Source organism: Mytilus edulis, chromosome 1, assembly GCF_963676685.1.
Source record: "Mytilus edulis chromosome 1, xbMytEdul2.2, whole genome shotgun sequence".
In the NCBI taxonomy this organism is placed as follows: Eukaryota; Metazoa; Mollusca; class Bivalvia; order Mytilida; family Mytilidae; genus Mytilus; species Mytilus edulis.
In genome coordinates, this window is record NC_092344.1 from 90,777,451 (window position 1) to 90,790,969 (window position 13,519).

General features: G+C 31.3%; 1 protein-coding gene across 1 annotated transcript in view; it reads left to right on the forward strand.

Annotated features, from left to right (window-relative positions):
- The window catches only part of LOC139494488 (coiled-coil and C2 domain-containing protein 2A-like), a gene marked incomplete in the record, with an annotated part of 66,945 nt that overhangs the window by 25,694 nt on the left and 27,732 nt on the right, over positions 1-13,519 (forward strand). The window contains 15 exon segments of the mRNA XM_071282650.1: positions 10-77; positions 1,453-1,593; positions 1,806-1,962; positions 2,258-2,344; positions 2,842-2,974; positions 3,710-3,776; positions 4,606-4,698; positions 5,070-5,154; positions 5,419-5,572; positions 6,122-6,266; positions 6,906-7,044; positions 7,375-7,581; positions 7,909-8,001; positions 11,518-11,609; positions 12,093-12,263. Coding sequence (XP_071138751.1) covers positions 10-77; positions 1,453-1,593; positions 1,806-1,962; positions 2,258-2,344; positions 2,842-2,974; positions 3,710-3,776; positions 4,606-4,698; positions 5,070-5,154; positions 5,419-5,572; positions 6,122-6,266; positions 6,906-7,044; positions 7,375-7,581; positions 7,909-8,001; positions 11,518-11,609; positions 12,093-12,263 — 1,832 coding nt within the window.

The window sequence follows — 13,519 nt, forward strand, 5'->3', positions numbered from 1 at the left end:
TTTTTCCAGTCAGAACACAGTTATTCTGACAGATCAAATTATGAAAGAAGGTTACAAGACTACAAATATGAAATCAGGTAAAACATTTAATGGAAATTATCATCTGTAGGTCATTTTATCTTTATTTACTAGAAAAGAAGTGTAGGGGTTTATAGATGTTAAGAGTAGTTTTTGTTGAGCCTGCAACTTTTGTCGCAGAAAGCTTGACATAGGGATAGTGATCCAGCGGCGGCTACGGCAGCTTTGGTGGCATTAGCTAACTTCTTAAAAGCTTTATATTTTAGAATGTGGAAGACCTTGATGCTTCATACTTTGTATATAGATGCTTCATGTTACCAAGTTTCCACCAGTCACATGTCCAATGTGCTTGACCTCATTTTCATGGTTCAGTGACTACTTGAAAAAAAAAGTTCAGATTTTTTGTAATGTTATATTATGAGTAACAGGATAACTATATTTGATATTTGCTAACCTTGCAAGGTCTTCATGCCCGTCAGACAGTTTTCACTTGACCTCAACCTCATTTCATGGATCAGTGAACGAGGTTATGTTTTTGTGGTCAAGTCCATATCTCAGGTACTATAAGCAATAGGTCTAGTATATTCAGTGTATGGAAGGACTGTAAGGTGTACATGTCCAACTGGCAGGTGTCATCTGACCTTGACCTTATTTTCATGGTTCAGTGGTCAAAGTTAAGTTTTTAAGTTTTAGGTTTTTTTTTCTAATACGATATGCAATAGGTCAACTATATTTGGTGTATGGAAATATTTTATGATCTTTATGTCAGTTACGCAGGTATTATTTGACCTTGACCTCATTTTCATGGTTCATTGCTCAGTGCTAAGTTTTTGTGTTTTGGTCTTTCTTTCTTAAACTATTCAGCTATAGGCCAACTAAATTTATTGTATGTAAGAATTGTTTGCTGTACATGTCTGTTGGGCATGGTTCATCTGACCTTGACCTCATTTTCATGGTTCATTGGTCAGTTTTTTTTTTGTTAATGTTAAGTTTATGTGACAGTTGTAATTAAGCTTTATATTTAGGACTTTCAACATAATATAAATGATTAGTAAAGAAGATGAGACATTTCAGCGTGTGCACTCTTGTCTTTTGTACTTTTTAAAATTTATTTTTTAAATGTGTGGTTTCTTGAAGTTTGTGGGTTTTTTTTCTTTCAGAAAACAATATTAAATACTTTTTCAAATCAGTCTGATTTACAGATGTATTACCAAATTCAGCCATTTTCTACAGCCAAAATTTTTATTTTAAGTTGTAATTATGTGAATAAAATCCTCTTTTTGTACTTGCATGGCCTACAAGCTCTACACGTTCTGAAATTTCTTATAACAAGGTTGACTTTTTTAAATGAAATCATAGATGCTTCAGCCTTCTTTGTGAACATAGTATTTGTTATAAATTGTGCTATCATTATATTTTATATTTATATTTTAGGAAAACAAGAGCGTTAAGAGACAAAGAAGAATATTCTGACAGACAATTGCTGAAGAATATTATACACACATGGAAAGATCTGAAAGCTCAGAGAGACACACAGAACTTCAACAATACACCAGCTAGACTTCAAATACATAAGTAAGTTGAAAACAATGACAAGTTTTGGAATCCTGATTACAAACAAGAATAACAACAAAATGTAAGTTACAAAATAACAATAAAATTATAATTAAGAGTAAATAATGTAAGAAATCAATAATTGAAAAGTATGCTTAGACTGAACAACACTTTTTTTTTAATTTTAGAAATATTGACATAAATAATATTTTTACTTTTTTTATTCTATGCAGAGAAGAAGTAGATAAAATTCATGACCAAGCTCAGTGGAAACTTGAAATAGAAGAAGAGTTGGAAGAAATGAAAGAAGAACATGAAGAGGAATATGAACACAAGAGAGCATCTTATGAACAACAAATGAAAGAACTAAAGAAACAAAGAGATGCTAAGGTAGAAAAGAATAATGGGACGTCAAGGGAATAATTATCATCTTTTTGCATACAAAGTTCAGTATTAATTTTTAGGTTTTATGATTTGAAGTCAAACCACATTACTTTTTGTTTTTATTTGTATAAAAGTTACCCTTCGTTTAATCAAACCTCATTTTTTCAGTAAATAAAGGAAACAGAAGGTATAGCAGATGTGTGTTAATAAATATTCAACTAAAACCTGGATATTCTGACCATAACCTATTTTCTGAAACATAAATAGAAGTTAAAAAGTTATTGTTTATTTTATGTAAAAGGAGGAAGCTAGGAAAAGACAGAGAAGAAAAGGAAGTAAAGGTTCACAGAAATCACAGAAATCAAAACTTAGCGCTGAACAAGAACAGGTAATGTTATCAAATTCTGGGGACTTTTGCATGGCAAATTTTGTTAAAAAAAGGCAATTCTTTAGCAAATCTTATGATTGAAACACATGAATGAACAGGTCCTCACTCCTGAAAAAAAAAAAAATAATTTCTCCTTTTAATTGGCTGTACGATACAATTTCATACAACAGTATTCTATTCTGAATTTCTTATTAGCTTTTTAACAAATATTCATATGCTAAAATGTGTTGTTTCAAAAAACTGTTTAATCCGTATATTTTTAATCTGAGCATCTGTTATTTTTGTTCTTATAATTTCTAAGTCGGATTTTTGAAGTTACATAGTTTTATCTTATCTATGTATCCCACTTGGATATACCACAGTGTAATCTTTGGAGTTAAGAATATAGTTTTGGTAACATGGTCTTTTTAAGTATAAACAGAAGAATATAATTCTAACATACCAAATTATGGAAAGTATATAAGTATAATAATATATGTTATTATTTTGTGTGGTAGGATTTGGCGGATGATGATAAAAAGATTTTAGAAGAGGAAGATTTACCAGAGCCTGATCCACCTGTTGAGTTTGATACTGAAGCTGTGAAATCTAAAATTAAAGAAAAAGTTATGACAAGTAGAAGGAGACCAGGTAAAGAAAACTGAGTGGGATTTCATTGAAGGATTGAAATACATTTTTCCCCAAGATCCAATACTAAAAAAATTTATTAAAGAACTAGTTGTTGTCAAAGACAATTTTGATCACGTAGGAGAGGCTCATCATGAAATGATATTTTACAAGATATTGTTTTAAAGAATTGCATTAATTATCCTTTTGGTATTTCAATTTTGTTGACATGTATTTGCAAAAGTTTCAAGGTATGCTTTTTGATGAAGAACAGCAAGAAAAGCAATTTTTTGGGTGTTTTTTTTTTTTGGGGGGGGGGGGGGGTTTGCTGTTCATGTACTGATTTTGGGCCATGGAAGGATACCCTTATATTCTTTGTCTTTCTGTCATTTAGATACCTATTACAACTTACATCTGACTTACAAGAACCTTAAAAAGGTTTGGAATGAAATGTTGGTTTCAATCATCTTTGAAAGTATTATACTGAGGTTCGGTAGTTACATGAAGCTTTTAATAGTTACTACAATTAAGTCGGTATAGAAACTTTACTACAGTAAAATTAACTTTGTCCTTAGTACTTGCAAAGATGTATTTTGACAAAAGATAAGAACAAATTATATCAAGGATTTGATTAAAAGCTAGAAATTACATGATTGATGTATAGATAAATGTAATCAACAAATATTACTTCAACAAATCTCCATTGAAGTGTACACCTATGAAATACAATGATTCAACTCTATGTTTATGATATTGTAGGTGAACCAAAGTTATACCCAGAACTGACGCAAACATCCAGCATTACTCCAACCAACCAGTGTCCAAGGTATGTTATATCTCCACACAAAAATACTGCTTTACTTTTGTCAATCAAGTTATAATTCAACAAATTGTTAATATTATGTTAACCAATTGTGGTCAAAAATAAATTTGAACAAATTGTCAATCAGTTGTCTAAGGTTGTTTACATCTTGACAAACACCCAGCAATATCTATGAACAACAAGAATTTCCACAACCAGGTATTGTCTAAATAAAATTGAGAATGGAAATGGGGAATGTGTCAAAGAGACAACAACCCGACCATAGAGCAGACAACAGCAGAAGGTCACCAACAGGTCTTCAATGCAGCGAGAAATTCGCGCACCCGGAGGCGTCCTTCAGCTGGCCCTAAACAAATATATATACTAGTTCAGTGATAATGAACGCCATACTAAACCAAATTGTACACAAGAAACTAAAATTAAAAATAATATATGACTAACAAAGGCCAGAGGCTCCAGACTTGGGACGGGTGCAAAAATGTGGCGGGGTTTCACATGTTTATGAGATCTCAACCCTCCCCTATACCTCTAGCCAATGCAGAAAAGTAAATGCATAACAATACACACATTAAAATTCAGTTCAAGAGAAGTCGGAGTCTGATGTATATAATCACTCAACTATTGAGGATATTTGTCTGATACAGCTCAGTACAGATCATTTTTCCCTTCCTCTTAGACAATAACAACTAAATGAGCATTATCTATTGCAAGTAATTGTCAGAAAAGGTAAAATAAAAAATCATGAAACCTATTTGAAAAAAATGGTTGCACTAAAGTAGTGCTGTATATTTTAACTTCAATATGTCATAATGGTTCTATTATTTTATTGAAGGGGAGAACAACAAAGAAGAGAGGATATATCCAAGTGTAAAATATACATCAAAGTCATGTTCAATAATAAAGAAGTCTCAAGGACACCTTCAAAGTAAGTAACTGTGACCTATTTAAGCATGAAGGAGTTTATTTTTTTTGAACATCAAAACTTACCAATGAATGATTGGTTTTTCAAGGAAAGTTTAAATTTCCCATTGAATAAACTCCAGGGAGAACAATATCAATGATAAAATTGAGAATGGAAATGGGGAATGTGTCAAAGAGACAACAACCCGACCAAATAAAAAACAACAGCAGAGAGTCAATGGTATATATTCTATGGATAGCTCAATTTGGAAAATTAAAATTAAAATGGAATAAACTGTTTATGTAGTTGAGCTTGTTCTTAATTACAAGATGCCAATCATTTTCCATATAATTTCTGTTTTTTTTTTTTTTTTTTAATTTTTTAATTTATTTCAGAATATTATCTCAGGATTTCAAAGTCAATTTTGGACAGATATATAACCTAAAGATTGTTCAGTGGCCTGAAAGTATCAAATTTCAGGTAAGTTGTAAATGCATATATTAGTAAATATGTGGATACAATGCAGAGAAGCAATACATGTTGTAACTGTTGTGAAAATAATGTCTGTGGGAATGTAGGATGAATCTGCCACAACATGGCTTGCTTCTAATGACTTTATCCTATATTAACATAACCACCTGTGGTTTCAATACTAGATATTTTTTTCAATAACAGTGTTTAATTAATGCAAAATGAAAAGTACTAATAATATGTATAAGTTTTTATTTATTTTCATTCTAATAGATACATGAGACCCTTGGTTTTGGAAGTGAGATGTTAGCCGAGTTGTGTGTTGGTATCCCAGAGGTATCTGTTACTTCACAGAGTGTTCAGCTGGAAAACATGGAGTTCAGTAGTGACCACAGGGTACATCACTCACATGAAGGGGTCGGAAGTGGTAAGTAATGACAATAGGGGTCATTCACTCACACACTAAGTGACTACTGGCTACCTCACTCACTTCAAAGGGTCAGAAGTGGTCATTTGTGACATTGGTGGTGGTCAGTGACAACTTGATTATTCCAATAAAAGGATTGAGAGAAGTGGTAAGAAATAACCACAGGCTACATCAATCAAATGAAGGGGTGGGGAACTGTGTCACAAGTACCATAGTGTACAACACTGTTACAAATGAGTTTGAGTGGTCAGATTTTTTTAAGAATTGAAAGAAAGTTTTTCCATGACAAACAGAGTTTTTGAGGCATATACAGGAATCACTATGTCTATCTTTCTATGGCTTTTTAAGAATATTAAGATTGCATTGATATATAGCAAAAAGATTTGGAATATTTATTATTTTAGGACTTTTTGAATTTATTTGTGAACAAAATGTCAATGTTTCTTTTTAAACTATATATTAAACATATCTGCATAAGGAAGATAACTCCTACCAAAGAAATTTCATTAAAGATCTAATAGTCAATTAATAGAAATTGTTTATTGCCAGGTTTACCTTTCACATTTAACAAGACAGGAGAAATGATGACACTGATGACAACAGGAGAGATCAGTACTAGTGTGGCTTGGGCTGTAGATGAGAATGGCATCCCCTTGGTACCTCCTGTTACAGGCACTGCTCTTAATGTAGTAGAGTAAGTCAATATAGGATAGTTTCCAAATGACTTAAATAGTTTAATAAGTAAAATGAATATAACTAAATCTAAGTCACACATTCTCTTTTAATGTACAGTTCTGACCAATGGTTTCATTTTTCATGAAATTGTTGAAGTGTATGACTGTATGTTGACTTATCAAACAAATATAACACCTAGCTTGACTATATTTTGTTTTGTAAAATATTTCTGCTGCAGGGTACTGTTTCTTTTCAAATGACAGGAAAGTCATTGTTTTACAAAGATTTTGTCCTTCTATGAAATTGTTGGGGGTGTCAGCTCTTGTCTGTTAAATTGTTCAAACACAACTTTAAATAATTGAAGACTACATATTGACCTCTATACATAAATAAAAGTAGATTTAGGGTTTACCTCAATGAGATAAGAACCCATCAACAAGAACAGGAAATAAAACATTTAGAGGTCAACAACAGACAAATGTCTATACAAAATGTACAGCTTAAGATTGCCCAAAGCATAAAAGAGTTATGAATAAATTTAACAGATGTCTGTTAAGCGGGGTTTTTTTGGGTTTTTTTTATGATTGGTTGCTGTATTATCAAAATTTTATTTTCATCTCCTGTTGATCTATTATATTAGAGGTAATTATATTTTCAGTGCTATGAAAAAGATGGATCCCATGGCAGCTATAGGTGCTACAGGTGTTGTAGATATTCAGAAATTATCAAAGTGGTTTGAGGAATCTAGACTGGATCCTAATGATCCAGCTAATGCTGATCTAGTCTATATGTTAAAGGTAGGTTGTTTGAGTCTAGACTGAAATGATCCAGCTAATGCTCTGACAGCTCATCTAGTATATATGTTAAAGGTAGGTTGAATGTCTATTACTCTGTGTGTCACATTTTTTAAATGCAGTAAAATTAGAAAAAAAAATAACTGATATGAAAACTTTTCTGCAAAACGGTCACATATATAATGATCTTTTATGAAACTTTAGATGGGATAGATTGAACAAACTATGTCAGACAACATGCTTTGTTTTGGCAAATAGCTAGTCAGAGATTTCCTTTCAGCTGAATTATATAAATGAGTCAAATGCTTTAAAAATATTCATAACTTGTTTCAGCCTAAAGGTGGAGAAATACAACTGAACCCACCAGATTACTTCAGACTAGAACAGCTTCAGGAAGAATTTAACTTTTGTGATGATACAGACATTGCTAATAACAAAAGATTTCAGCTACTAGAATTGAGAGATGGTGAAGTGGCAGAGTTCAAAAACTATAAATTGGTTCCAGCTGTTGAGAAAGAAATCCCTAGAGATACATTTACCGTAAGTTTCCCTTTTTCATGTCCCATCAAACTATAGTAGGGAGCATTGCATTTTTCCGTATTCTGTCTTTTCCTCTGTTCTCTATCGGGTAACAGTTTTTCATTTAAGATATTGTTTACCATTAACTTGTGGTCACATCAACTTGAAACTTAGAACACATGTTGTATATGATGTGAACTTTTTAAATCTTATGTCAAATAAGGGTTTTGATCCAATTTGGCAGTTCTCTGATCATTAAAAGGTAACACAACCATGAATTTTACTCGCCCATAACAATGAGTGATTTAACCAAGGCAATTTTGAATTTGAATTTATACATAATTACAGGAGTATGAAAAGAAGAAAAGGGAGGAAGAAAAGATAAAGCAAACTGAAGATATTGAGGAACAAAGAGCAGCTATATCTAGATTCTTACAAAAGGTGACTTTAACTTTAAGAATAGCCAGATATACATGTATTCACTAAAGGATTCATAATTGCACTTTTTTACCATTCTAATGCAAGGTTTTCAAATACATGATTTTCCATTGTGTGGGACTTGGCAGATGAACAATTTAAGAAAATCTTAAATCTGGTGTCATCATCAGGTCTGATTTGAGATGTTAAATCTAAGGCATAAGGACTGTCAAAAATATTGGCTTCTTCTGCCGGTCCATTTGAGTTCAAATCTTACAAATGATTGATTCTTTACAAAAAATACTAGAAACATTTGTCTCAGGATACCATGCAAACAAGAATCTATCAACTAATGACAATTTGTGTACATGAAAAAGGATGGTTGCAAAGTTAAAAAAAATAGGGGCAGGTTTAGACACCTTCCTTAAACAAAAAAATCTATTATAGTTGAGATTCAAATTGTGAAAATAGACTATTTATGTGCCTGTCCCAAGTCAGGAGCCTGTAATTCAGTGGTTGTTATTTGTGTATGTGATACATATTTGTTTTTCGGTCATTTTTGTCGAGCCTTCGACTTTAGTCGAAAATGCAAGACTAAGCGATCCTACATTCCGTCGTCGTCAGCGTCGTCCACAAATATTCACTCTGTGGTTAAAGTTTTTGAAACTTTAATAACTTTCTTAAACTATACTGGATTTCTATCACCCTTGGAAAGAAACTTGTTTATGATCATAAGATAGTATTCAGAAGTAAATTTTGTAAAAATAAAATTCCATTTTTATACGCCCTTCGTCTTTTAGACGGAACGTATTATGGTATACCGTTGTCCGTCCGTCCGTCGTCCACACTTCGGACAATAACTCAAAAACACTTTCACCAATTTCCATGAAACTAAAGTGAATTGTTTATATCTATTGATGTAAGCTCCCTTTCGGTTTTTTTAATTTCAGATTTTAAGTTTTGGATTTATGGGGCTTTATTCATAAAAAAAGGGGGATTTTCAACACTTCGGACAATAACTCAAAAAGCCTTTCACCAATGTCCATGAAACTTTGGTGAATTGTTTATATCTATTGATGTAAGCTCCCTTTCAATTTTTATAAATTTCAGATTTTAAGTTTTGGATTTATGGGGCTTTATTCATAAAAAAAGGGGGATTTTCAACACTTCGGACAATAACTCAAAAAGGCTTTCACCAATGTCCATGAAACTTTGGTGAATTGTTTATATCAATTGATGTAAGCTCCCTTTCAATTCTTATAAATTTCAGATTTTAAGTTTTGGATTTATGGGGCTTTATTCATAAAAAAAAGGGGGATTTTCAACACTTCGGACAATAACTCAAAAAGGCTTTCACCAATGTCCATGAAACTTTGGTGAATTGTTTATATCTATTGATGTAAGCTCCCTTTCAATTTTTATAAATTTCAGATTTTACATTTCCGTGTTATGAATTTTTATGCTTAAAAAAGGGGGGATTTTCCAATTTTGGGACAATAACTAACACTTTCACAAAATTTTATGCAACTTTGATAAATTTATTATATCTATTGACATAAGCTCCCTTTCCATTTTATAGATTTTAGATTTTACGTTTTCTTAAGTAATAAATTTTTATACTTAAAAAAGGGGGATTTTATGAAACTTTGGTGAATATATTAATGTAACATCCCTTTTGATTTGTTCTAGTTGATCATATAAATTCATTTAAAGCATAAAAGACAAGTTAAAAGAGCAACGGGCGTATCATGCGCTAAAGCGCAGCCCTTTATTTCCGTATTTTACTTATAAATGGACTTTAGTTTTTCTGTGGGGAAACATTACATTCACTCTGTGGTTAAAGTTTTTAAAATTTTAATAACTTACTTAAACTATCCAGGGTTTGTACCAAACTTGGACAGAAGCTTGTTTACGATCATAAGATAGTATCCAGAAGTAAATTTTGTAAAAATATAAATCCATTTTTTCCGTATTTTACTTATAAATGGACTTAGATTTTCTTTCAGTTAACATTACATACAGTCTGCAGTTAAAGTTTTTAAAACATTTATTAGATTCAAAAACTATCCTGGATTTTTACCAAACTTGGACAGAAGCTTCTTACAATCAAAAGATAGTATCAAGAGGAATATTTTTATTGATTTTTTTCCTCACTTTTGTTGAGCTTGCGATTTACAGCAAAAGTAGCCGAGACACCAGGTTCCGTGGAACCCTTACAAATTTTTTCATATAAATAAGGCTGTTAGTTTTCTTGTTTGAATTGTTTTACATTGTCATTTCGGGGCCTTTTATAGCTGTCTATGTAGTATGGGCTTTGTTGAAGGCCGTACGGTAACCTATATAGCTGTTAATTTCTGTGTCATTTTGGTCTCTTGTGGACAGTTGTCTCATTGGCAATCATACCACATCTTTTTTATATTTAGAAATATTCTTTGCAATGGCATTGTTGATAAACACAAATTATTTTCATGTCTGTTCCTTATATGATTTTAGATTTTATAAACATAAGAAATTGTAAACATCCGGTTTAAGTTACTGATGTAAACAACAGATCATGTAGATATAAATCATAATTTTATGACAAAGCAACAATAAAACCTTGTTCTGTATAATGGAGAAAGGATTATTGGAAAGGGTTTACATGTGGCTTATGGTATTTAAATTTTATTATTCCTAAATAACAAAATAACAATTACAAAGGCATCAAACCTAATAATCTGAACATAATAGACATTCAAAACCTCAGTTCTGATTGAAGGGATTTCAATAAAGGTTATAGAAAGGCCTACATCAAAATAGACCTTTATCATTAAAGATAGCGTTAAATTTTTGAAAAGTGAAGCATGTATATAAAAATCATAAATATATCCAAAAATTATGACTTGTCATGTTGTCACTTCACCACTGCAATAGATGATGTAGGTTACAACAATAGCAAAATGAAGTCTGTATTCTTGTATTGCACTACATTTTAATTAGATAAATGACTGCCATTGTCTCTTTGGCACATTCCCCATTTCCATTCTCAATTTTATGAAATTATGCAATCTTTCTGAAATTCAAGTCCTACAATCAAATGTGTGTTTATCAACAATGCCATTGCAAAGGATATTTTTGAAGTCTATTTTTCAATTTGAATGATGAGAATCAGCAAGTCATGTGTTAGTGTGACTTACAGAAGATAATTTTTTTTCTTCCAAAAATATGGTTAACTTAAGAGCATTTCTTTTGTTTTGTAGTATTTTATTTCATTTGAACATTGCTGAATCATTGATGTACTACTCCATATCTGACGACTGTCTTTGTCAAATCTTTGATTGGTACAGAAGATTTATAAAATTGTTAGCATCTGTAATCATCATACCTTATGTAGAACATCTTGATTCAGGTATCAAAAATTTACACAACATTTACCTAAGATGTGCAGAGAAAGTGTTGTTTTGATTTGTAAACAGAGAATTTTATTATTTGCAAGAAAACAGATTTATCATTCAGGACTATGAATGGCTTATGCATAAATAAATTTTGATTTTCTTTTAGACAAGAGAGCAAGTTATGAGGAAATTTAGACAGTTAGCTCATAAGAAGCATCTGGGTGATGTTGTGTCAGAGGAAGAGGTTCCTAACATAGCGTAAGTATTTATGGCATCAGCACAACCTGAAAAGTACAATTCAGCTTTATATGCATATAAATAGTTTCACTTTTTCTTCCTGTAATTTCATATTCTTAAAAAAAAAAAAAACATAGACAAATTACCAGTATAAGGAATAATGACATTGTATTTTTTATGCTGATTTCATCAGCTCCAATATCAGCTTGCCTTTCTCTGTCACAGTCAATTACTCATAATGTTGTTGAATTAATTACATTTTAAAGAGTTTACTTAAATATATCGAAATAAAATACTTATTGTATAGGGAGACATATCTCTGTGTCAACAGTTTATTGGTCACAAAGATGTTGATAACCTCAACTCAACATGTTAAATGGCTGAAAGACAACAGTGAAAAACTCATTATACAGAGTAGTAAGACAAATATGATCATCATTTAAACATTAAAAAATATTGCACATATGGCAAATTGTTAATTATAGATATATAATTTCTTTACAGAATGATTGGTGCTAATTTAGTAAAGGTTACTAAAAGGAGACGTGATTTAAGACCAGAAAGAAAAGAAAGAAAGAAAGTAACAGCTCAAGCTATAAAGGACAATGATCTCAAAATATTGGTTAGCATAACCAGAGCTTTGTATGTTCCAACTCGAGCCAGCAGTTCTTCTGGGTAAGACTAAGTGTCGCGTTTTTTTGTTGTTGCAATTTCTTGTTATTAGATTTCAATGCTGTAAAATTTTATTGATTAATTTTGTAGTTGAAATTTTAAAACAGCAACTAAGGATCGCATAGAACTCTGACATTAAGCCATGAGTCTAAAGTTAAGCTAGAATAACAAGGCATGCAAATATCACTAACAGTAGAATGTTAAGTAGCAGCTTTTTTAACGGACCAAATGGGTTTTTGCAATTTTCATATAAATGTTTTCTGAGGGTGTATTATGAAAACTTTTTGCTTACCTTTAACTATGCCTTGATATACAGATTTGTTTTAGAAAGTAGTTGATAATTTTAAACATGTTATATGTTTTAAAATGCTAATTGCATTTTCTACAAAATTAAAAATAAATAATGTGTATGCATTACCTAATATATTCCTCAGGGATGATAAGTAAGTACTCTTTTTTAGATCTGTTTTCTTCTATCAAATGATCCCATACATTGTACAGTTGATATCTTATGCTCCTGCTATATAAAGTTACCTGTGATTTATCAAATTCTATTGGTCCCAGGGTGATGTTAATTATAAAACTTAAGTTGTCTGGAAACGTGTATAAATGAGGCCATAGTTGTGTCTCAATTCAACAATGTAGTTTAGAAGAAAATTTGGCAAATATCTTCAATTATTGCTTGTCTAAAATAGAAGAATAGGTAATGCTGGAATGCTTTTTTTCTTCTTTTATACTACGGTACTCATTTAGTGTATCACTTTATCTCTTTTTGTAGAGTGGGTTTTAAACATAGCAACTACCATGACAAACTGTTCAGCTAGCATCCATATACATAAAGTAGATGTTATTTTCTTGGGTTATATGCATTATAGATTTCAACTGTACATGTCTTTAAACAATTATGCCCATGCAGAAGAAACTATTGAACACATTTTAAGTTTCAACTGTATGTTTGAAAATAGGTATTAAACCAAACTTTGAAAATATGTTTTATGACTTTTAAATCATAATTCACGTTGCATTTTCAGTAGCACAACTTCCACTGCGGCACAAACACCTGCTGTTAACAAACTTCTCTGCTGACTAGCAACAAATCTTGGGCATTATCCAACATCATATCATCTTTCATAACAAAAACTGAAGATTTACAGGACAAATTCCTAGTAGAAATTCCTATCTTTGTAAAAATCTTTGAATTAAATACCTTTAGATCTTTATTAACTAATTTTAGAAACAATAAATAGAAGAACATGTAT